The sequence below is a fragment of the Lactuca saligna genome, chromosome 4, assembly GCF_052625555.1.
Source record: "Lactuca saligna cultivar CGN05327 chromosome 4, ASM5262555v1, whole genome shotgun sequence".
NCBI classification, from domain to species: domain Eukaryota; kingdom Viridiplantae; phylum Streptophyta; class Magnoliopsida; order Asterales; family Asteraceae; genus Lactuca; species Lactuca saligna.
This window is the reverse complement of record NC_136420.1, coordinates 48,238,325-48,265,726: the sequence shown is the minus strand read 5'-3', so window position 1 is coordinate 48,265,726 and position 27,402 is coordinate 48,238,325. Positions and strand designations below refer to the sequence as shown.

The following is a 27,402-nucleotide window of genomic DNA, read 5'->3' as shown; positions in this document are numbered from 1 at the left end:
GATATAAAAGGTGATCGCAAGACGATAATATCATATAGTCTTAAAACCTAGATATATGGTTTGTTATTTGTTAATTGATTGTACATTGATAATGCGAAAATGCATTGTTGTGTATAGTTGATTAATGAATAAGTAAATGCATATAAGTCGAAGTTTATCAGTAACTTTTATCCTAAGAGGGTAAAAGCAATATCTCGGCCGCTCGATGATTTGATTTGACTTATGTGTCGAGCCTGGTCAGAACTGAATTGATGTGTTCGATTAAGTTCTATGTCAAATAAATCGGAGATCGTGAAACCAAATGCTAGACTAATTATTCCATAGAATTGTCAGCATGATATCTAACAGAGGACTGTACGATCTCTTATCTAAAGGACAAGATCGATTAGATCAGAGTTTGACAACGTCTTTGAGAGCTATGATTGCAAACCGGATTGTACTTGTGCATATAGTTAGTAGACTTATCCAAGTGGGAGACTGTTGGAATAGTGTCTAAGGCTGCAACTATATTGGGCAAGTATTTGACCCGATTGTGCATGATCCTTTTGGGTTGCCTTCACCATAGCAACTTGACAGGGTGATTTATTATGAGAGAATAAATATTATTAATATATTATGAGAATGATATAAGGAATAATAATATTATTATTTGATTAATATAAGTCATAAATTAATTAGGAATTAATTTGGTGACTTAAAGAGATTAATTAAATAAGAGGGTATAAACTGTCAATTGTTTGATAGTTACACTTTGGGCTATATATCCTTTAAGGATAAGGGGTGGACGATTTCTAGGGCTAAGGATAGCCATAAAATCATCCAAGGCTTATCATGGAAAGGATTTGGATTGCTTAGGGCTTAAGTTATCCAATTAGGGTTTAAGGGTGAAACCCTAGGAGCCTTACAAGTATAAATAGACCTCTTGGGGTGGGGAAATCGACACTTGTGTCTTTGGAAGAACCCTGGCCGATTTTTGTCCTCTCTCCTCTTTCTCAAATCATCCTCCTTGCTAGTTGGTGTTTGTAAGCCATTAGAGGAGTGACATTTGTGACTCTAGAGCTCCAAGAACAAGAAGATCAAAAAAGTGTTTCAAGGTAAACTTCTAACTCTGATTTTGTATTGTTCTTATACCTTATTAGCCATTAGAAGTCTTGGATTCAATGCATGTATAATTAGAGAAACCTAGATCCAAGCATTAGGGTTTGCATGTGCACATAGGAATGTTCATATGGCCAAAACCCATCACAAACTTGTTGGATTAGTGTCTAAGTCCATAACTATTTTGCTATGTACTTGACCCGATGGTGCATGGTCCTTTTGGGTTACCTTCACCAAAGTAACTTGATTGGAGAAATAAATAAATAGAGAGAGAGGTTATTATGATTTATTAATATGTTATAAGAATAATATATTAAAGGAGAAATCATATTTTCTTAATTAATATTGGTCAATAATTAATTAGGAATTAATTTTGTGATCAAGTGTAATTAATTACACTAGAGGGGCTGAATTGTAATTGTGTGATAGTTACAAAATATGGTAATGGTTATCCTAAATATGGGTTGAACGAATTCAAGGAGATAAGGATCCTTGAAATCGTCCAAAGGATAAAGGATAAGGGTTTTTCAAGGCTTATCTTATGGTTGCTTTGTGGATAAGCAACTAGATAAGGATAATGACTGAAACCCTATCTCTACACCTATATAAAGACCCTAAGGCCATAGAATTCGTGTACTTGTTCCCAAGAAGTCCTAAGGATGAATTCTAACCTCTCTCCTCTCTCTTTATGCCTTCTCCATTTGCTCTTGGTGTTTGTAAGCCATTAGAGGAGTGACACTTGTGACTCTAAGCATTCCAAAGTCAATTCAAGGTAGAATTAGGATTGTTATTGCTATATAACAATCAAGGTATGTTCTTAAACCTTATTATATGTTAATATCGATTTCCATATGCTAGTATTAGGGTTTGAAGTTTTGGATTCAAAGCATGTACAATAGAGAAACCTAGATCCAAGCATTAGGGTTTGTATGAGCACATAGGATGTCTTATGACCAAAACCCATCAGTGGTATCAGAGCCATTGGTTTGGTTTCAATTGTATGAACTTGATATATTAGGGTTTATTGCCAATAAACCCTAAGAGGCTAGGGTTTTTCGAGATTAGAGTTTGCAAACCCTAATTTGCAAGAGTTTGAATGAGATCTTCAAATCCTTTCCTTAAACCCTTAAATTTCGAAATCTAGGGTTTGTTATAATCCCTTGATTTTCGAAATTTGCCTCCTTCCCAAGATAAGGTCCTAATTTTTAGGGATTTGGATTATCCCATATCTTGTAATTATCCTCTAATTGTTATATATGGTAATTCAAGATCTTGCATTATCCATCCATATTTTCGAAATCTATATAGATATTTAAGGGATTAGGATAACTTAAATGTCTAAATGGTAATTATCCTCATTATTTAGACAATCCCTTATGATTTAATAATTAAATTAATAGTCTAATTCAAGATAATTATTAAATCAAGAGTTTTAATATTTAAAATTTTAAATTTAAATGTCATAAATTCGAAATTTTAAGATAGATTAAAACTAAATTGTTTTGAAATGTTTCAAAAATTGCCCTCAAGTTTTGGAATTTAAAAGTTGATTAAAAGTTGATTAGGAATGTTAAATTCTAAAACCCTAGTTTTGAAAAGTTCAAATACACCCTTATGGTTTTATTAATTAATTAAGGAGTATAATTAAAAGAGATTTAATAAATCCATAAAAGTTTAGGTTAACCATTTAATTGAATTAAAAGTGTAATTGTTAAAGTTAACCACATAGTATTTTAAAAGTATGAAATGCACCCTATACTATATATAACATTAAAAGTCTAACATTATATATATGTATGAGTAAAAGTCAGTCTTACCGTTAGTAGGCCTCATTCACGAAGCTGGTCTATAAGGGGTGTTTAAGGAAATTACCTATAAAATGGCGATTGAATGGGTATCCACTCTTACCCACCGCACTCTTGACTAGTGGAGGGTCGTTAGCTGAACGGGTAGGATAGGACGCAACCTTCCATTATAAGTATAATGAAATACAAAGTAACTAAATGTTTTTCTAATTCCCAATCTTAGTTACTTAGGCAAAAGTGAATTGATGCAATTCCATGAAATTACACTTTGTGCCCTTGTGAAGAAGTTAGTGGAGCGTGTGTGGTTTACTAGCACACTAAATGGTTCTAAGCAAAGGTAGCAAAGGGTGACTTAATGTTTGTCATAGTTCGGTGGAGCGTGTGTGGTTTACCGGCACATCGAATATGTGATTGTAACATGTGAGGGCACCATGTAATTTTGCATGGTTATTCACACCCGCTTTGTGATCCTCGGCATCCTAGTCACAAACAAGAGGGGCATATCGAGATTTAAACATGCCATTGAAAGTTCAATGAATCTCAAAGGATATAGGAGTTTTCATAGATTTAAAACTTAAATTTCTTTTTCGTTTTTCATGGTGGAAATTAGTGAATCGTCATTCACTTACCTTCAAATATTCTGCAACTAGATTACGGCATCCCTTTTCTAGGTTGTAGCGTATTGTGTTGGGTCCTAGCCTTAGTATTTCATTTGGGTGATTTACTAAGCACTCAATCTATCAACTAACTTGAATTTGTTTTTCTCCCGTTTTGTAGATTTCAAAGTTCGACAACTATGATCTTCTCAAATCCCGTGGAACAAGCATTCCACATGAAGATGATATTCCACGATTCGATCGAGGAACAAGAAATCATGCTTCACTTCTTCCTCCTCCTCCAATTATTCTCCATAACCCACAAGATTGTAAAATTGAAAGGTCAATATTACTCAAGCCCTGTTGGCAAGTAAACATAAAGAAGGAAAGTCGGTGTGTGCACACGTCTTAGGGATGAAGTCACACATTGATAGGTTAAGAATGATGGGATCCGTTGTCGGTGAAGAGATGGTTGTTGATTGGGTTCTTCAGTCACTTCCTAACTCGTATAGTGAGTTCTTAAGAGAGTACTATATGATGAACCACGACGTAACCCTTATTGATCTCACCTATATGCTTATTGCTGCTGAATCAGCAATGGTTTGGCGCAATAGAAAAGAAAAGTTGATTGGTGAATCTGCCTTCAAGACCTCTATGGATATAGACAATGGCAATGAAAGACATGCAATGATCGAAAAGTTTGATCATAAGAGAAAGGTGATGTCTGAAGTAGTTCCATGTGTTGTTCCAAAAGAGTCAATTTGCTTTTATTGCCAAGAGAAGGGGCATTGGAGACGAAGTTGCCCTATTTACCTAAGAGATCTAAGAGGTGGGAGAGTCAAAAGTATGACTACGCTTCAGGTAAAATCCACTATCTAACCCCGCTAAGTTCCTATTCATTGATTCTTAATACATGATGTGATAAGATTGCATTTGAATGTTTTGCAGGATCGGTGAAAAGAAAGGAAGCTTGATAAGAGAGCAAGATGAATCTAATCACAAGAGATGGATCTTGATCGCATGGACTTGAAGATTGAATTTTGAGCTTAGATAGTTATGATAGAGTTGTTAGAAATTTTCCTTTTACATAGTTTTTCAATAGATTTTGCATTGTAAGGACAAATGTTTTTCCGCTGCTTTTATAAATAAAATAAATTTTGTTTGACTTATTTATTTATCTGTTTACTTCCTTGTAATGAAATCGTTATGAAAATTGATGTTTGCATATTTCTACAATGAATGGATATGATTTTTAGTTATGTAATTTATGGAAATGTCGAGAATTTACCAAATAGGGAGAGTTTCTCATCGCCCAAAGTTTCAATTGGACTGAAATTTGGAATCACGCAACTTGGTTGCATGGTGAATGAGAAATTTCATATTTGGAAATTAGACAAATTCGTTGACAAAGTGTCAAGTGAAGAACTAGAAGATCAAGTACACAAAGTCGTGTGTTGATCAAGTTCACCATAAGAGTAACAAAGATATTTGTCATGATTTACTAAAGGCTTAGTAAATATGATTACACTTACAAGATTAAGTGTAATTCTGAATTGATTAAAGGGTTTAGATCAATAGTAGAACGAATAAGAAGAATCAAGTAGACAGAAAGATAAAAGTTTCTCCATTCTAAGAAGAAGGGAGAGTAGCTTTTATGATTTATAATGGGCTTAATGATTAAGAACCATATCTCAATTGATCCTCTAAGTAAGTCTTAGTACAATTGTATGTTTAAGAAGAGGAATCAAGGATTGAAGAAATGGTTAAATCAAGAAGTCTATCATACTTCGTTCCAATAACAAGTCTTAAAGTCAAGATTGTGACAATGAGTAAAAAGTATTAAAGGGTTATAACATTCATCAAATGTGGAGAGTTGTGATGTCTTGGATAAGACAAAGACCAACTAGGACCAATTTATGAAGTGTTTTGATAAAAGCTACACTAACTCTTGAATATTTGTTTGTCAACAAATGTTTATTGACAAGAGAATTTTATATGTCAAGGAGTCAGTGGGAGCCTTAATGGGCTTGAAAAGTTTCAAGAACAAATCAAATAAACCTTATCGATCATCACTAGCACACGAGTTGAGTTTTACAACCTATCGTGTTGAGATTCTGTGATGTTCCAATTGAGTTAATTATGCATGTGAGTCCTATGAGTACTCATTTTGAATGCATAAAAGGCAAAGCACCTTGATCAATGAAAGGTACATTGATAGGAAAAGGGTGAGATGCTTAACTACTTGAAAGACGTGGTGGGCAGCTGTGCTACCATAAGGCAAGAAATCAAGATTAAAAAAGGCTCAGTCCATATGAGTTTGAATTTGTCGTAAACTTTGGTTTTAACAAATTCACATGGATAGGAACAAATACACCATTTAAATCTAAGTGTCATAAGATTTCCTCCTTCATGAAAATTATTGTGAGGAAATGCTTTCACTAAGAAAGATTTTAAGAAGATAGTGATTGTAAAATTGCATTCTCGAATTCGATCATGGTTACGGTATCCCTTTCCATAATTTGAATTGTGAGGTTTGGCAATTAGTCTTAATTGTTGAGACACGCATATGAACTATCTAAAGGCAAAGGTGTATAAGTTCAAGAAGCCTTGATAAAAGATTATCAAAGCACTAAGTATTAGAGACATGGACTTAAGAAATTCAATAGGTATTGTCTTTCTGAAAGTTAAAATGTTTATGAATACATGTCGAAGCTAGTGGGAGCATAAGTGTTATGTTTTATAGTAATCATCATGATAGTGCGAGCATAAAAGTTATGATTGTATGATTATTATAGAAAGTATTGCAAGTTGGCAATATTAATTATAGAAAAACAAGAGTTATACCTTGCAAAGTCGTAAAGGTTGTAAAGTTGTTTTGCTATAATTAAGGGAGAGAATATTATGCTTCATTTCAAATCTAAAGGATTAGGTTGAGAAATGTTGATAAATTTAGTCAAAGGTACAAAGTGTGTTCTTACAATTTCGATTATGATTACGGCATTCCTCTTCACAATTCTAATTTTGAGAACATATCAAATAAAACATTATGCGTCGTGTCCCATATGCTTCGGGTATAGGATCGATTGCAAATGCTTTAATGTTTGACCATTCTAAAATTTTCCAAATGTCTAGCGCATTTAGAGGGAAAAGGGACTAGAATTGGTTTTGACTAAAATAATTAAACAACTATCAAAGGACAATCCAAAGTTCGATGAGGATTGGTCGCTTGTGAGTAGTTGGAAGTATAGTATTGGAAAATATGGAAATGTTTCCATATTGGATGGACCATATCGACATCGTTACAAATAGAAAAGATTCTATTAAGAATGAGTTGTCATGAGGAAAATATGGAAGCGTGTTCATATTAGGAAGTAAATATTGAAAATCTATGTCTAGATTAGAAACTTTTATGCAAAAGGATGTTCAAAGGAATGTACTTTGAGTGAGAGACATCATATCTAAGGAATTGTCTTGTAACAATCTCCGATAGAGGACTTTGTAATATCATTGACAATAGTCTTTGTGACTTTGGTGCAGTGACATTACAAAAGAATCATTGCATAGGATGTTAGAATGTAGCATATTCTATAAGTATCAAGAATTTGATATTCTTTCACTTATGAAAATGGATTTGGAGTTGTGAAATGAGAATGATTGGAAATGTGTGCAATTTGTCTATTTCACAAAAGTAAGAACTATAGGTAAACATTGTGTGCATGCTAGGTGCATGGGACAAGTGTAATAATTCAAGTAAGAAGTTGATTACCCGAAACGACAAATAATGAGTAATCAATATGGTGATAAATAAAAGGCGTTTTATTTATACTCAAAGGTTTGAGGCCATATGGGATTAGTATTATTCTTGTGTTTCACATTTGCATGTTTTGACTTCCAGAATAATTGAGTTTATTAAGAATAATCAAATTATTCGAACGGGCCACAGTCATTCATATGTTGGAAGTAGATATGAATGAAGACTGTCGTGAATTGGTGTGTGGATTATCTAGAAGAGTGTTAGACATAAGCAAATGTTTGTTGCAACGTTCATGAGTGCTTATGAATATGATTTGAGCATTGGATTAAACCCACGCTCACTTGGATCATTCCATGAATTGTATCACGAGTGATTAGTGAGACGATAACATCTTATATTCTTGAAACTGAGATGTGTAAGTTGTATCTTGCGAATCAGTTGCACATTGATAACATGTAAACGCACTAGTAACTTGGTGTTTTAAAACATATTGTTGTGTGTAATTCGGTGAATGAGTGCAAGCAAGCATTGTATCAAAGTTTATCCGTTCCTTTTATCCAAAGAAGGATAAAAGCGATATCTTTGGGCCCCTCGATGGTTTAGTGATGACAAACGTAAATGCTCGGCCGGGCTAGGGCTAATTTGATTTGTTCAATTAGTCTGTCGTCATAAATCGGAAATCGAGAAGTAGTACAAAGAGAATGATTTGACATCATATCTCATACGATATCTAGAATGGAGGAATATATGATCCCTTATCTAAGGACACGCGTATCTGATAGGATCAGACTTGACAGCAGCTTTGGAAAGCTACGATTGCAGATCAGGATCTGAAGTCATACGCAGAATAGTTATTAGACTTATCCAAGTGGGAGACTGTTGGATTAGTGTTTAAGTTCATAACTATTTTGGTATGTACTTGACCCGATGGTGCATGGTCCTTTTGGGTTGCCTTCACCAAAGCAACTTGATTGGAGAAATAAATAAAGAGAGAGAGGTTATTATGATTTATTAATATGTTATAAGAATAATATATTAAAGGAGAAATCATATTTGCTTAATTAATATTGGTCAATAATTAATTAGGAATTAATTTTGTGATCAAGTGTAATTAATTAACCTAGAGGGGCTGAATTGTAATTATGTGATAGTTACAAAATATTGTAATGGTTATCCTAAATATGGGTTGAACAAATTCAAGGAGATAAGGATCCTTGAAATCGTCCAAAGGATAAAGGATAAGGGTTTTTCAAGGCTTATCTTATGGTTGCTTTGTGGATAAGCAACTAGATAAGGATAATGACTGAAACCCTATCTCTACACCTATATAAAGACCCTAAGGCCTTAGAATTCGTGTACTTGTTCCCAAGAAGTCCTAAGGATGAATTCTAACCTCTCTCCTCTCTCTTTATGCCTTCTCCATTTTCTCTTGGTGTTTGTAAGCCATTAGAGGAGTGACACTTGTGACTCTAAGCATTCCAAAGTCAATTCAAGGTAGAATTAGGATTGTTATTGCTATATAACAATCAAGGTATGTTCTTAAACCTTATTATATGTTAATATCGATTTCCATATGCTAGTATTAGGGTTTGAAGTCTTGGATTCAAAGCATGTACAATAGAGAAACCTAGATCCAAGCATTAGGGTTTGTATGAGCACATAGGATGTCTTATGACCAAAACCCATCAAAACTTTCTTGTGTTGGTACTTTTAGTCCATAAACAATTTTCATGGATTTATGAGGGAACGAAGTCGTTTTTGTCAAGTCGATTACATCCTTTTGGCTAGATTGAAGGGGTCACCCGGTTACCACTTTGCCACATTGACATTTGTTGACCAATATTCCCACATAGACTTTGAATTTTCTACTACCCTTTGACCCACATCTCTCTCTCTCTCTCTCTCTCTCTCAATTCTTCATGTCACTATTTAGATTTGTCTCTTCCCTTCTACATATGGGTTTTAAGAATAAGATGTGGCTATTATTTTTTATCCACAAACATGTAAAAAAGTGAAAGAATATCTTGAGTTTCAAGGAGGAACTCACAAAACCCACCGTCAGGCCAACTATTCTTTGGTTAAGGCTTACCGTTGAAGTGGTGGTTTGTAGTGGTATTCGGGACTGTGGCCTGAAGATGGGTGATCATTAGGCTTATGGCCTTTGTAAAAGCGAGATCTAGACCCATTTTGGTATGTATAATGTAATTGAGGTGATCTGGGAGTTTGGGTTGTGCCTTGGAGCCAAGGGTTATATCGATAAAGTGGCAGTCTGAGCTCTTTATGACTTTTGGATTTTCGTTTGGAAGGTTTTGAAGGGAGGATAAGTTGATAGATATATAGAGCTTCTCGCCACCTTTTCATGGATATAAAGAACATCAAAAACGGAGTTGAAACGAAGAAGTTATGGCCGTTTGAAGTTGGAGTGGTTCGGGTGAGTGATTGTTGACTTGTTGACCGAGCTCATTTAAGGCTCACAACGTGAGCAAGGAGGGATCACGATGTGAGGAGCATATGATGCACTAAAACCCTAATTTTTGGGTATTTAAAGGTATAAGATGATTAGGGTTGCTTCTAATCAGCCTCTTTCACTCCCAAGACCTCTAGAAACCATAATCTCAGCCCCTTATTGAAGTTCTTGGTCATTTTGGTGTTATTCAAGAGATTTAAGAGGCTTTGAAGCTTATTAAGGAGAAGAATATCATTGGTGGTGCATTGGTTAGCTTCTTGGGTTCATCATCAGGTAGTTATGGAGCTTTTAGACCTTTGTAAGTCTTCAAGTTCATGCCTTTCCTTTCCTTGCTTGCTAGATCTAAGTTTCCATGCATTTTATGGCTTGTAATGTTGGTTAGCATGCATGGAGTCCATAAAGTTGGCAACTTTATGGATCATGGTGGTATCTTAAGCCTTATAAGTCTTAGATCTGGTTTTTGGTCATGGTTTAGGACTCTAAGTTTGAGTCTTGGACCTTTTTACTCAATTTTGACCCAAGTTGGTGTTTAAGTCATGTATTGGACGTGTGACTAAAAAACTTCGATTTTTATGGTCCTTGGGGGGGGGGGGGTGTCAAGGATTACCCTATAAACTGTCCCATGTTAAGGCTTAATGGATTAAGAGCTTAATGCTCATTTTTGGTCAGAGATGGACTCACAACGTGAGGAATGAAGCCTCACGACGTTAGTACGTATTCAAGGAAGTTCCTGGACTGAAACCACGACCTCACGATGTAAGCAGCCCCTGTGCAAGTTTTGGACTCTTTGGTTGTGGGCTAGCTTAGTATTGGACTTCTCTTTTGGTTTGAGCTCATAATGGACTAAGGATTTTAGAGTAATGGACTTCTGGTTGGGCTTGCCCTAATGGGCCTTGGATGATGAATTGGGACTTAGTGGGACCAATGTAGTTAGGTCTTGATTCGGCTCAATAGGTTTGGACTTTGGGCCATTGAAAAATCATTGGTTCATAAAAATAATTGGCCTTTGGGACAAGGCCCATGTAAGGGTTTGGGCCCAATTTTCCATTGACGGATATTTATGGACTTAATAGTTTTGGGCCTTGGTTGTGAATCTTGTTGGGCCAGGGGTGAAACGATCATTTTACCCCAAGTAAGGACTATTCGGTTTTGACTAAGTGTTATTCTGAAGCTCAGGGATCTAAGTGTTATTTTGACTAAGTGTTATTTGGGAGTCGAGAGATCAGCAGTTCGGGGATCGGCCAGCTAGCAACTAGAGGTTTATCCATGGGATTCTACATTCAACTTTGCAAGGTGAGTTTTTCTCCAGTAGGAACCGGTCGAAGGCACCAATGTCAGCCCGTTTATGTATTTTAATGTATAACGGATTTAGATCTGATACCGGTGTTAACCTGATGTAGTTTATATGTTCCGGATTTTGGTTTGATGTCGGGCGAGGCCCGAAGAAGGTTCATGTGTATGTTTCTGAACTACGGTTTGATGTCGGGTAGTACCCGAGGAAGGAATGTATGTTTAGTTATACTTGTTGTCTTTGTAATACTTGTATTTGCCTTGTAGGGAGATGAGTGTCGGTGGGGGCTCGTATCTCATCACTAGCTGAGCATAGACTGGGTTCCATATCTCATTAGTAGCAGAGTAGGGGCGAGGCCCAAGATAGGTAAGGCCTTAAGACTAGTAGATATAGTGTTGTGTTTGTCTGTTATGTACTAGCTTGATTATGATTATATGTTTTTATGTGTATAGCGGGCGAGGCCCCAGAGACACATGGGGCCTAGTAGAAACAGATATGTATACCGAGCGAGACTCGATGCTAGGTGGGGCCTGATGCCAGATTCGTCCGATACCGGGCGAGGACCAATGTAGCAGGCTAGGCCCAATGTTTACAGTATGTGATTATGTGTATGATATATGGCAGTTTGGGGAGACTCACTAAGCTTCGTGCTTACAGTTTTCAGTTTTGGGTTCAGGTACTTCTGGTAGCAAGGGAAAGAGCTCGGGATGACTGCATGATACATACCACAGTTTTCAGCCTGGAATATTTTAGACTCTGATATTTTGATACATGGTCTTGATACAATATTATGATATATTATTTGAGATATACGATTTAGGATTTTAATATGTTGTTTTATGAATTATAGGTTTTCTTAAATGGTTTAAAACGAAATTTTTGGACTATGTTTTTGGGATGTTACAAGATTTTAGGATCTCACCACAATCTTAGAAGTCAACATTCCATTTTAACACACGAATATGATGAATAGAAAAGGGATAGGCCCAAGTTTTGTATATGTGGCACTCAAACCGGGTATAACAAGTTAAAGAGACTAAAAAGATAGATAAATCATGATTTTGTACCCTCATAAAACCACGAGAATAGTTTAGAGACTAAAATAATTAACCTTGAAAAATTCTTAGGGCATTTATATCATTTCCCCTTTCTTTATAAATCTTGTGTTTACATAAATTGCAGTTTTATTTAATTTCCAAATATACCTCTTGATTAATTATAGAAACAAATACTCGTAAATGTCATTTTATGTAATTTTATATATTTAAGCTAGTTTACCAAACGTCATTTTTTATCAATAACTTTTTCAACTATCAGTTAACTTTTTATTTCACAGCTATCTTTTCAGTTAGTAGTTCAACGTAACTTTAATGTTCTTATCAATATTCTCACAAAGAATGGTAAGTTCGTATAAGCAAAAACCAATTACAACTACCCAAAAAGTTGTCACTCATAAATTCATAATATTGTATCTTTATAAAAAGTAAAACAGAATAAAATAAAATGTCAAAAACCAATTACACCTTCCAAAAAATTGTGAGTCATAAATTCATAATATTGTATCTTTATAAAAAGTAAAACAGAATAAAAATAAAATGCCAAAATGTAGCTTTGGAGTCCAATGTATCAACAAAAAGAAAGGCCCAATAAGAAAACGCCCATCACAATGACATATATTCCTTCTCCTATATAAATAGCTTCTATTCCTTTTGAGTCTATACTCTTTATAGTATATACCAAATAAGTGAACAGCACTTCTTTCCTTCACTTCACCACTCGGATTTGAGTTCAAGTTGTGGCTGCTTTCTACAAATCATATTTCCTGCTTGTATAGTAAGTCTCCTCTTTCTAACTCAATAATGTTTTGTTTTTATCAGATTTAGCCAATAAATTGTTATAAGAGTTTATAATATAGACAATACATGTTTTCGTTGAAAGGTGCAACTAATCGACCAATTTGGTGTGAAGTATTTTAATTATCAAACTAAATGATGCTATAAAATATATATATTTTAGTGATAAGCCTTTGCCAATTTCTGAATGTTAGTCTTGTATCAACTTCTGAATGTTAGTCTTGTACCTTGTATCTTGTATCTAATGATTGCATCGACCTTGGTTTTTATATGTTGTTTTAAGGGATTGAAATGATGTTAATTTAAGTCTTATATTTTGTATCTAATGATTGAAACCAAATGTCTTCTGACTAGTAGTATCAGTTGTGTTTAGGTTGAGGGTGCAAGTACTAAAAAAAAAAAAAAAAAAAAAAAAAAACAAATAGCTGGATTTAAGAGAATGATTTGTAGGTGTATGAGTTTGCTATTAAGAAAATTCAATGAAAACATGATTTGTGTGATTTTCTTTTGAACGAAAAATACATGATTTGTCTGGTGATGCATATTGCACATGATTATCAGCGTCTAATTCCTTATATTTTGCTTGGTGCAAGAGATAATTCCTTATATTTTGCTTGGTGCAAGAAAGTGGGAAGTAAATATGGATAAAAACAAAGGTGCAAAATAATCATGACTTAGATGATGTGATTTTCGGCTTCATGCACACCATATGAATGTCTTTGTTTCTATTTACTTGTCCATATATGTGATTTTGAACTCATACAAAACAATACTTATTTGTTTCTATTACTATGTCCAGACATGGGCCATATTGAATCTTATTTTTAATTATTAAATAAATGAATTAAAATAATAAAGAGTCTGTATTCATATTCGCTTCTATTATTTGATTTCCTAGAAAAACCTTTGTCCTCTTGAAAGTGAAACATTTGACATGATAGAAACTAAAAGTTTCAAGATAGATTTTGAATCAAATTCAACTAATTTAGTATATTAATTTTAATATTAGAAAACTTGTTTTTAGATAAACAAAAAAATAAACAAAAAAATTTATTAAAATTTTCAATATATTTAAATCTGCCACTTATTTTAATAAGTTTTTATAACATCAATATTAATTAAGAAATTATGAACAACGAATTACATATTATATATTATATATTATATATTATATAATAGTTATATTTACTTCTAGAAATGTATTTTTTTAACAAATTTATAATATAAGTGGTTCATAGAAAAAGTTTATAACATAAAGAGTAAATTAAGTTTATAATATAAACAGAATTACGGATACGGTTTAGAGTAACTTGTATGTTTGATCTTATTTTTCTTTTAACTAAGGGTTTTTTTTTTTTTTTTTTTTTTTTTTTTGCATCTTTGGTCCTTGCAGACATAAAATGACTTTTTTTTTTTAAGTTGGTTTTACTTTAATATTTTTAGTATTAACAATTAGAGTAAATGGCTCACCCCACAACACCAACCCACCCAACTATCTATGCCATTTTAAACTCAAAGTCATATACTTTTTTCTCTAATCTATGTTGGAAATTCCACCGGAAACGACATTCATCGCTGAGAAACTAGATCCATCGACATACCACCTCCACTAACAAGATAAAAATGTAGGAAAGATCTTCAAGTACAATGACAACTCTGTTCCAAACTTCTACCGCCCCCTCTCGCATTTACCATCGGTTACCCACACACGATATACCCAACAGAAAATTCAAAATCAAAGAAAATATGTTTTTCGGTAGACCATTGAATCTTTAAGTTTTCAAAATGCACCAAGATGAAACCATAATAGCCCCAAACTTTGGAAGTATTCAAATGCAAAAAGCAAGCAAAGGGTTCCAAATTCATATTCTTCACTTGAATCACCATCTACAATCAGGGATGAAACCCAACATGATTAAACCCAAACCATTTATCTTTTTTTTTTTTTTTGTCCTTTTAAGCCTACCCCGTGGTCCGATCATCTTTTCCGACCACCCTATCATCATCAGAGACTTCCTCTTCTTGCCTTGTCACCATTAACCCTAAAAGGTAACGTGAAAATACCCGATCAAAAACCAAAATCATATCATCCATTAAACAAGCTAGAAACGTTAACGTTTGCTTTAACCTAAAAAGGTTTTAGACCATAACTTTGTACTAATTTGTTTCAAGTTGGTTACAATCGCATGTAACAAACTTACAAATTAATATTAAGACATGTTTTGATAACTAATGAAAACCAAAAGCCGAGAAGCACCACCACCACCACCACTATCAGAGAAGCACCACCTTACCGAAGAAATCAATTTTCTAATTTGTGGTTCATGTGAGAAATCAAATACTATAGAAAGTTCTTCTCGGGGAGAAATAAATCGAATCAAAATGAATCACTACCATGATGTTGATGTTCTTGTTCGAGTTTTGCCGTTGACTTCCTAATTTGTCTTTCTTTGGCAAGTAAAGGATGGAGAGCTCTAATCGCACATGAGGAGGCTTCGTGATTTGAGTTTTTCTTGGGAGAAAAATGATGAAGACAGGGAGGGAAGCTCCGAAGGTAGGAGGTTGTTGTCTCTAGACTTTTGAACACAGATGGAGAAGATAGAAATGGATATATCATATTCTTTTTTGGTAAGATTACTAAAATCTCACCTAGGTAAATCGATTCCCATCTTACTAGGACCGTTTTTTGGTAAGACTATGGTAGGGTCATAGCATCGGATCGTAAGATTGTAGAATTGATTGTAAGATCATAGGAGTAGTTACTATTTTTTATTATTATCCAATATTTTTTTGAGCTAACTACGTAGAATACCTTTTTGAATTGTTTATCGTTAAATGATTTAAATGATGTATTGAATACATATTTTTATGCTTTAAACTATTATTGTTAACTAATGGTTAGCAAATGGATAAAATGTATTTTTTTAAGTTTTAAAATGCTTTTAATAGGATCTTATATTTTAGATTCGATCTTATGATCACAATCTTTCAAAATGGAAAAGATCATATATAAGATCCCAATCTTGACAATGGAAAGAGAAGTGGATGAGGATATTTAATTTTATAAAACTATAAATAATAATTAATATAAAAAGAAAATTAAAACAAATAAATAATGGTAAAATAATCATTTTATGTATGTTAGAAACCAAAGTTAAAAAAAAAAAAAAAAAAAAAAAAAAAAAAAAAAAAAAAAAAAAAGTTAAAAATCAAATACACAACCAAACCATAAAGTGCATTGTGTAATTTACTTTAACATAAACATCTTAATGTTAAAATTGTGTAGTTCTTTTGTGTCACATGTATCTTACCCATTGTGGATTCTTTTCTCACGACACTAAATTTTCAAATTCTAAATTATAATACTATCCATTATATCCTTATCATGTCACATGTATCTTACCCATTGTGGATTGGGTAATGCTCCAGTAAGAAAATAATCAATTTGTGTGCATTAGTTGGAAACGTGGGATCCAATGGTCCGGGCAAAACAATAATAAAATAGAAAAACTAAATCGAAATAAACATTTTTATCTGCAAATCAGGTCGTAAATCAATATGTAATTAAGTTTCTTGATTTGTATAATATGATTAAAAAATATCTGAATTCAAAAACCGATTATGGAAACGTATATAGCTTTAAAAATATATTGAACCAAAAACCATTAAAAAAAAATCTCAAACTGTATCAAATAAATATAGTTAGTAATTATTATATCCTTTCTAATAAATGAAAGTTTTTTTTATCACTTGCTATCCTTTCATTCAATTTTTACTTTATGGTTATTTTGATTTTTTTTTTTCAAATGTTATTTTATGAGTTTTTTTGTTTTTTTTTTAATTCTACATAATATTTTAATATAATAATTGCAATAAATATAGTAATAAATAGATATCAATTTTAATTAATAAATTACCTTTTAATTTTAAAATTTCCAAAATTAAAACTCATTAGTTTTTTATTTATTTATTTAAATTATTTGTTTAAATTTAAAAGATAAAAACATTTCCATTATAATAATTCTTAATTTTTCTTATATATTCAAAGTTTTTAAATATTACGACATTTATATTTAGTTTTTTTTTTTAATATTAACATATGTAATAAATTAGTGTCACAGCTAGTAGTTAACCAATGCATAAAATCACTAAATTTTGCATAATTTATTCCCACCCTATTGTCGGCCTTCCCCTACCCTTCAAAAATCAAAACAAATCACAGATCGATCCTTTATCTAGTTTACAAACCGAAATTACATAGACACACTGCAGAGAAAAAAAATGTCGTTAAGAGAACAAAGAACACTCTCAATTTAACTTTTATAAATATGATAATAAACGAAAACAAATACAACCACCACGAACACGGAAATTTTGTGAACATATATGATAATTGTATAGTCCCATATTATTGGCCTTCTATAGTATAACTCACCATTGTATTTGTATATATCCCATCTTATGTTAAGAGACGAGATACCAGATATACATTATCCAACATGACATCAGAGAAAACCCTCTAAACCCTAGTCATCTCCCCTCGGCCTCATCGAGGATCTCCCCCCCCCCCCCCTCTCTTTCTCTTTTTCTTTCTTTCTTTCTTTCTTTCTTTCTTTCTTTCTCTCTCTCTCTCTCTCTCTCTCTCTCTCTCCATGGCCAACGACAAGGATGGTTCCCCTTCCCTAGAGAATTTGTATGACATTACCATCATAAAAGCCTAAGTTCATTTTGTTCGTGACCTCGATTAACTCAACCATGATGCTTGGTGTGAGCTCTTTGAAACTCATTATGTGTTTGATCACATTGATGCCTTATGTGATACACCCGATACGATCCATGAAGAACCTCTATAGAATAAAATCATTTATATTGTAAAGCTTTAGATCTATAAGCAACAATTTCTAAAACCCTTCTTCAAATGATTCTAAACCAGAGTGCAATGGTCTGTGAAATTTTGATCAATTTGGACACATTATTACGTAAAAACAAAGATGATTAAATTATATAACTATGTGATTCATCCATTAAAACTTATTGTACCCACATCAAAATGATCCCATATCTTCTTGATAATATTGTTGCCTTGGTACTCATGAAGAAACATCGTCGCCTACATGATTGACGAGTTATCCTCCATGTTTAACTAGATTGGAGGGATTATACATCATCGAACCCCCCTTAAAACCTTTTAAGAAGTATGCTAAAACCACGGATACAACACCCTCAAGAAACCTCTTTCACCCTTACCATGCTTAGCACAAAGTCCTATAACCGTAGGAACCTTCGAGGGAATAAACATCGAGGTCATGGATAATATCACACCTACCAACAATAACTATAAAACATCCACACAACATTATCATGGGCATACGATAATATGTTGTTGAATGACCCCAATAAGGGTTCTTTTACCATTGTAGTTAGTTTTCCAGTCCTATTAACAGCTGAATCCATGCTCGATCCAATAACAACCATGTGACATGCAGACCTAACACCATCTTCAACTCATCGCCCATCGACCCTTATTTGTAGGCCTCTTCCAACAAGCACCAACTTAGGACCAAGTTATGAAAACCTAACAACCATCACCCTTCATATAATTGGCTTCCCTCTATTCCACCTAATCAAGCCACCCTACCCCCTTTCACAATTGTTAAATACCAAGACTCAATATGATAAGGGAAATAATGTATGGTATGAAGAGAAACCTATTACTTTATGAAAATCTAGGTATTATCAATCCTTATAGCTTCACATATAATCAAAAGGATGATAAATTATGTGTGTGTTGCACACTATATCCAAATATAAACCTAATGTTTGATGCTTGTAAATCATTTTTTTGAAGATGACTATGAAGTGAAGTATATTTATGTCTAGTTAGTGAACGAGGATATGATATGAAACCACAAGGGAAAAAAACTATATGAATAATAGCGAATTTTACACTTACGCTAAACGTCTCATCATAGTTAAATCATGGATGTCGAGTTTTTCCATTAGTAACTAAACAAGCTTCATAAAGAGCAAGGAAACCATCATCACTAAATTTATTTTCAGAAAGCCATACATACTTAGAAATATTAACCACTAATGGTAGCAGTTCAAGGATTCAAGTTCGATTAGGAAAAAAAAAATTATAGTATTTATTAATGGCATTAACATTTGGATCCTATAAAGCCTATAGGTACAAAAAAGTCTCATACCAATAGGTAGTGGTACGAAGGTTAAGTTACATAGTGGTTTTAACATTGCATTGTTTAAAATATGTCATCATTAGATGAGAGGATGACATTGATATAGATGATTTTAAGGACAATAATGTGACATTGATATGGTTATTATGGACTTGGTATCATGAGGAAGGGCAATATGGTTGAAGGATAGAGGGTTGTGGTTATAATGTGTCAAAGGTGTACATGGTAGTAGTCTCGAAAAACATGAAATCAAGAAAGTGATGCAAGATTAATGCTAGAGTGTAAGGAACATCAAGAAAATTATATGTCATCGATTAGTCAAATTCTTGGAATCAAAGGGAGATGGCCTTATTCAAGGCAATATATTATATGATGATGTTTTTTGGTGGAAATATTACGGAAAAATATCCTACCCATAGGACATGTAACTAAGAGAAATGCATATAGTTGTGTAAGGGGAAGTTTATATTAGATGATGAGGTCTTGATAGTACACGCAACACATAAAAAGGTTTGAGTGGTAGTAGTCTTGTTATGCATGAAATCAAGAACGCGGTGCAAGATCAATGAGGGAGCATACAAACTTTCAAGAAAATTATATCACATGGATGAGTAAAAATATTAGAATCGAATGGGAATATGGTCTCATCCAATGCAACATGTTATGTGATGATGATTTTTAATAGAGATATAATAATAATAATAATAATAATAATAATAATAATAATAATAATACACATGTACCTAAAAGAAATGCATAGAGGTGTCTAAGGGGTAATTTTTTTGTAGCATGATGAGGCATTGATAGTACAAGCACCCAAAGACGCAAAGTTAGGATATGATGGTGACTTGGAAATAAATAATAGTAAGTAACGAAATTTTGGATCGAAGTGGAAGATATTGGACTACATTTATGTGTATGTCTTTTTGTATTCTTTGTATATGTAATTATTGTATGTCTCTTTGTATTCTTTGTGGATGTTATATATAATTATCCCAACTATATAATGAGCATAACCTCATGTCTTTTTATATGAAGATTCATTTATACAAAAGGTAAATAAATAAGAATGTAGGTAGTGATGTGAAGGGATTTGACATGGTATGTAAGTGGAAGATGAGCATTAATCATAAAAGTATGAATGGCATTGTCACAATGTAAATAACATGTTCAGAGTTACAATTTCATTGTTTCATATGCGAACATCAAAAAACAAATTTGTATAACAATTTAGTCAAAACAAATTACTATAAAACTATCCTAGGAGACGTAAATCAGGACAATGTTGTACCAATTCAACATGAAAAATGCTAAATCCAGAAGTACATGTTTCGAAGGTCACATTAAACTCTAAAACAATCACCATAAATAGGTGAAGGCAATAAAGATAGCTTGGATTCCTTATGCATGGGAAGCAAGCACCTTGATTTATGTTATGGTTTGCATGAGGCCAAACATTGCTCATGTAGTGGGAGTCGTGAGAAGTTTTTTTTTTTTTTTTAATATGGTAAAAGAGCATTAGGAAGCAATCAAATGGCTAGTATGTTACTTGAAACATACTTCTAAGGTTGCCATATGTTTCTAAATAAAAGGGGATATCTTTGAAGGATTAATCAATGCATACTTGGTTCGATGTTCAGATTTAATGAACAACAATACAAGTTATGTGTCCACCAGTCCACTATTGGGGTACATTAGTTAGTTAGATGCCTAGATTTCATTTAGTGTTTCTCTTTCAACCATAAAAGTTGAATACATGGCCATTGCACAGGATGGAAAGGAGCTTATCTAGCTAAAGAACTACTTATCAAAGTTGGCATTAAATAGGGTGATATGCTGTATTCTTTATTTTGACAATCAAAGTGCAATTTATCTCACAATGAATCCATATGTTTAATGGAAGGAATAAACACATTTCGATGAGATACCATTGCATCAAAGAGCTTATTAATGATGGTACGTTGTCCTTGTAGAAAATCCTTGGTACAAAGAATCTAGTAGATTTGTTTACCAAGGTGGTGACACCACAAAAGTTGAAGCTGTGCTCGAATTTAATTGGCCTTCTATATGACTATGAGAAGGTGGTTACTTAATAGAAGACGAGGTTTATGAGAGGTACATGATTTGGATAAAAGTTGATTTTTTGATCAACCTCCAAGTGAGATATTTTTGTTGTTGTTAGAATTCGTGTTAAGCTTCAGTTATCCTTCAAGATGGCTGATAGAAGGTGCCAAACTAGAGAGAAGAAGAGGCTTGAGAGTACGTTACATGCTTTTGACGACAATTGATTTGTTGGTCATCCTCTATAAGCGGGCGGAAGAATATAAATAACAGACTAATGGTGATACTATGTTAGCATCCCACATCGTCTAGACACAATTTCGTTTGTATCTGAATGTAAATGTAAACTTAATCCCCCAAGATTAATAATAAACTGATCTCTTGTGTTCTTTATATTTCTCCGCATCCTTTAACTGTGCGCTTGTCGGTTGAACACCTACCAATTTTCAATTATTGATATATTTTGATAAACGATTGTAACAAAATATACAAATTGAAAGTATAACAAAAGTTACATTTTTATTACACATCTAAAGTCTCAACAAAGGTTATCGCCATTAACTTTTATATAAATTAACTTGCTGATCAGACTTTTTTATGAATTACGCCTATCATATAGTCGGGTTTCTACTTTTCTCTAATCTACCAGAACATCAATCTTTTTTCCCAAAAACTGACATTTTAACACATTAATATAAATGTTCGTAACTTCCATGTTCTCAGGATGGATGACGGGATGGAAACAAAGCTTATTCAACAAGGACAAGAAGATGATGATGACTTGAAACGAAGGATATGGGTCGAATCAAAAAAGATATGGAGGGTCGCGTTGCCTGGTATTATAGCAAGGGTTTGCGCTTTTGGAACTCTTGTTGTCACTCAGTCATTCATCGGACATATCAGTGAAACAGATCTTGCTGGCTATGCACTTGTTCAAACACTTAGTGTTCGGTTTGTCAATGGAATACTTGTAAGTTGACCATAATTGTTTGGTTATCATTAACAAAAGCCACCAATCATGACTCATGATCATTAATTCTAAGCTTTCTACAAACCAAAAATCCCTTAAATCGACCATTTTCGTTCTAATTAAAACGTATATATCCACAGTTGGGAATGTCGAGTGCAACTGAAACCCTTTGTGGACAAGCATTTGGAGCCCGACAAGACCATATGATGGGTATTTACTTGCAACGATCATGGATTGTGGATTTGATTACTTTGACGATCTTGCTCCCAGTCTTCATCTTTGGAACACAAATCTTTAAGCTTGTAGGCGAGGAAGAATCAATAGCAAACAGTGGAGGATACATATCATTATGGTTCATCCCTTTTGTATACAACTTCGTTTTCAGCTTGACCATACAAATGTATCTTCAAGCACAATCAAAGAACATGATCATTGCATGGATTTCGATTTTCCAATTCACGATCCATATACCTTTGTCGCTACTTTTTATATATAAGCTGAACATGGGGCTCTCAGGTGCCATGCTTGCATTGTCGTTTTCATCTTGGTTCCTTGTGATTGGCGAATTCATCTACATTTTTGGAGGATGGTGTCCGCATTCATGGAAAGGATTCACAGTTGCTGCTTTTAAGGATCTGTTACCTGTTGTGAAGCTCTCAATATCCTCTGGTGTGATGGTCTGGTAAGTATTATCAATATATTTATAAAAACTATTTGGTTTGACCATGCATAAAAAGTCAAACCAACTAGTTTTTAACTTCGAAATCAATATTAAATTTCCACAAAAGCACATGACTTCTATTACGATTGAAGTGATTTTTGTCACATGAAAAGTCAAACTGTGATTTAAATAATGTGTAGCTTAGAGTTATGGTACACTGCTTTTCTGGTCTTACTTGCTGGATACATGGAAGATGCCGAGGTCGCAATAGCCGCCTTCTCCATTTGGTATCATTTTTTTGATCCTATTCCTCCTTTTTTCCACTTATTTTGCTAGAAAACCAATCTCCTTATTGGCAACAATTTTCACAGTCTGAATATTAACGTATGGGAGTTGATGATAAACCTCGGTTTCTTAGGTTCAGCATGGTGGGTGATCGTTGATTTCTTAAGAATTTTCTATCTATTAATTAAACTTTGGTATGTGACTGATGCGTGTCATATTGAAATTTAAACATTTATACAGTGTTCGGGTGGCAAATGAATTAGGAAGAGGAAACGCTAAAGCAGTGAAGTTTACAATAAAAGTCTTGTTGGGGACTTCCATTACCATAGGCTTATTCTTCTTCATTCTTTGTTTGACATTTGGAAAAAAAATTGCATACTTGTTTACAAGCGATGCCAGGGTTGCAGATGCAATATCGGATCTCTCTTTTCTTCTTTCTTTTTCGGTATTGTTGAACAGTGTATATCCAGTACTATCAGGTAGCTATATCTTTCCATTTGGTAACATTTATATTTTAAGAAAGTTTAGGCATAAATGCGAGTCCACCATGCTTAGAGTATCCACAATGCATATTTTAATAAAATGTTTGAAAGAGATCGAATACCTAGTTAGCACTCAATATGTTAGCCTCAACCATACTAGTGGGGTGCATGTTGATGTTCGTGGATATTGAAGGGTTTGATGGCGATTGAACTCTTCAATAAAAATCAAACTATTCATTTGGAAAAATGAAGCGTTTTTTTATATATAAAAGAATTAACAAATAATTGATTCTATTTGTATAATTATTTATGTTGCGTTAATCTTTTGTATAGTTTAATACATTGTAAGAAACAAAAATATGTGAAAAATGGAATAATAATGGAACATTCCATTAATCTCTATAGATTTCAATGAATTGTTGATGCATTATTATTTCTATTATTGTAAAGTTTCTATTATTGCTTGTTTGATATGAAATATTATTGCTTGTTTCTATTATTGTAAAGTTTAAAGGTTAATATTTACAAGGGTATTACCGCACAAACGGAGGCTTACAACTTAGTGTTCACCATAATTGGACTTTAAATTTCAAGATTTGGAGCTTTCTATTTTGGGAAAGTTTACAAGTTAGTTTTATTGTTTGTTATCAGGGGTGGCAATTGGAGCTGGAATGCAAGGAGCTGTAGCAGTTGTGAACTTCGTTTGTTATTACATGATCGGAATTCCGTTGGGAGCTTTACTTGGGTATACGACGACTCTTGAAGTTAAGGTACATGCAATTAATATATGTATTTGTCGAATAACTGAAAGATCTTTTATTGTTCATATTCATAAATTTGTTGGATTAACATTGTTTTTTGGAAAATGAAATATCAATATTGTTTTGAAATGACCATCAAACACATTTTTATTACATCAAAAGGTAATGAATTATTTTGTTATGTTTTGAGTAAATTAACGAATGGTCTTTATGGTTTGGGCTAATTTACACGTTTGGTTCTTAACTTATTTTTTTAATTCGGAAGGTCTCTAATATTTGTTTTTGTTTTGTCATTGATTTTTTAATTTATTTAAATAAACATAACCACAATCTCACTTTCACTTCACCTTACTTTACCTTAACTACCCCAATTTATTTAAATAAATTAAAAAGTTATGGGTAAAATAGTCTTTTTTGATAAGATATGGACTAAGCACGCAACAAAAACAAACTATAAAAACCTTCCAAATTAAAAAAATAAATTAGGAACCAAACATACAAATTATCCCAAACCATAAGGACCATTCGTATAATTTACTCTTGTGTTTTCCATCTACTACACCGAGTATAGCAACTCAATACTTAATTTTACAATTTTGGTCTTAATATGTTAGACGAACATAAGTAAATAAAATAATAATAATAATAATAATAATAATAATAATAATAAAAAAGTGGAAAATAGGAAAAAAAATTGTAAAAGAATGTTGTATGAAAGTGTAAAAACATTTAATTTTTTTCAAAAGTTTAAAAAATGTTCTAAAAATCATAAAAAGTTGTAAAATAGTTTTAAGAAAAAATATACAAAAGTGTAAAAAAGTTATAATTTTATAGAAAAAATCTAATTTTAGATAGATTTGTAAAAAAAATGTACCAAATTCATAATGAAATTAAAGTTTTGACAAATTTCAACAAAATTCATAACAAAATCTAAAACTCGACTATATACATTGTATAGTGTATACATATGGAAAGCATAAAACAATAGTTCGTTATCTATTAACGTAATATAATAGGAATCTTAATCATTTGAAGACAATAGACATATTTCCTTTCATAAAAACAATGTTAACCACAAATTCATAGTACTTCATTACTTGACAGGGTATATGGATTGGACTGATTGGTGGTGTTCTAACACAAACAATTACAATCGTATATATGATTTGGAGAACAGATTGGGATGATCAGGTAAATTTGGAAAATTAACTTTGATTTGGCATCTTGTTTAGATTTTTAATATTTTTCTAAATGGAGATCAAGTTTTGCCTATTATAGGTTAAGAAGGCTTCAGAACGTCTCGGTCGATTTTACTTAAAGTTGAATGAAGATCCTTACGAGATATCTAATGAGTGATGATTATGAAAAAGGATATGCTTGTGGTTAAAGGGTCAGAATATCCCGTCCACCGAACCAGACGTAGGGTTTTGGTTGTTTATATCATCATAATTTTTCATTGTATTATTTGACTCAATGAAAAAAATGTAAGATTTAATAAGGTCTAATCATTTTTATAACAAACACTTAAAAGAGAAACTTTGAATTATGTAACATGACATTTATTTACCTGATTGGTTATAGTAGTAAGTTATAAGATTAACAAATAAAAAACTCATACCATAATGAACTTACAAGAAAAGGAAACTTTACAAAATTATGGTAACTTAAGACTTCAACAAAACTTTTTAGTGCTTTTCTTGGTTTCAAAGTAAAATGATTCAAATTGTGAATTATAAAATCTTAAATTTCAATCAAGTGTTTTACTACCGTTTTAAAAGAAACTTAGTTGATGGTTTTTACTGACGCCCTGTTCTTAAGTTTTTTTAAGGAACGAAAGGGGAGGAAGAGATGTTCTTGAGTATTATTAAGGAGGGGAAGAGAAGGACAATAGGTGTTCTTGAGTTTTTTTAAGGAGTGAAAGGAAGGAAATGAAAGGAATTGTGTTCTCGAGTTCTTTTAAGAAAGGAAAAGGAATCAAATGAAATGAAAGAAAAGAAAGAACTTATTTTGTAAGATTTATTTCCTTCCATTTTTGGATGATTAGGAGGGAAATAGAGAAAAAAAAAGGAATAGGAAATAAATGAAAAGTTACTAATATTTCCTTTCATTCCTCTTTTTTTCCCTTCATTTTATTCCATAAAAAACTCGAGAATAATGTTTAAACAGGGTGAAACCGTTCTAAACCCGACCTGAATGGATCCAGAATTCTGAAAAATGGATTTAGTAGAACTGCAACCTATATATCTGTATACTAATAAAAGAGTAGCTATTTTGTCATGTATCACCATATTAGACATCTTAATTAATATGTTGCCACTTGTCAATCTATTAGTTCTCCATTTTAAATTTATTACACCTCCTCATTAATGTGATCCTATTTGTTAATATATTTATTCTCTATTTTAAATTTTAAATTTTATATTATTGTATTAATTAATTCATAAATAAAAAATGTTTAATATATAATAAAAACTAATTTTACATATTTTTTTGAATTAACGATTAAAATTTCACATAACTAATAAAAATCTCTTAATTAGTAATTTATTTAAAATAAACGATTAATAATTTTAAGTTTTTACTATAAAAGTCCAATTAATTTTATAACCGTGGTTCCTACGGGTTATAAACTAGTATATATATATATATATATATATATATATATATATATATATATATATATATATATATATATATATATATAAACACTAGATGTGTGTCCATGCAAAGCGGTGGAGATTAATAGGTTTTATTGTGAATAGTTTATTATGAGGAAATAATTATTTGATTTTTATTATTAGCTATTATGTAATAAAACTTAACACTTTTAAATAAAATATTTATGTTCATACCTTATGTTTGTATAGTCTATTTATACTATTGATATAAATTAATTAATATTAGTGTTTAGTTTAAGAAATGTAAATTAATTTCTATACATGAATTTAATATTTTAAAATTTACATTTTTGATCCAAATTGAATTTCTTAATTACATTCTTTAATTCAAGTTTTCAAAATTTTAACAAGTATTAATGAATTATTTATGCATAATTGATTTGCATAAAAAGTTTTATAATTTATACCTCTTAAAATTCAAGATATGACTAATATATATATAT

General features: G+C 32.4%; 1 protein-coding gene across 2 annotated transcripts; it reads left to right on the top strand.

The window, feature by feature from the left end:
* The first annotated feature begins 12,699 nt into the window (after positions 1-12,699).
* On the top strand, positions 12,700-25,847 carry LOC145041778 (protein DETOXIFICATION 24-like). Of its 2 annotated transcripts, XM_078989954.1 has the most exons (10): positions 12,727-12,844; positions 15,328-15,492; positions 21,846-22,092; positions 22,233-22,774; positions 22,954-23,040; positions 23,125-23,181; positions 23,279-23,517; positions 24,172-24,290; positions 25,386-25,472; positions 25,560-25,847. In XM_078989954.1, exons 3-10 carry the CDS (start codon positions 21,847-21,849, stop codon positions 25,635-25,637), a joined length of 1,455 nt encoding a protein of 484 aa, XP_078846080.1. In that variant the 5' UTR covers positions 12,727-12,844; positions 15,328-15,492; position 21,846; the 3' UTR covers positions 25,638-25,847. The 2 variants fall into 2 exon arrangements, with proteins under 2 accessions (XP_078846079.1, XP_078846080.1); XM_078989953.1 differs by lacking the exon at positions 15,328-15,492 and having other exon boundaries at positions 12,700-12,844.
* The last annotated feature ends 1,555 nt before the right edge of the window (positions 25,848-27,402 follow it).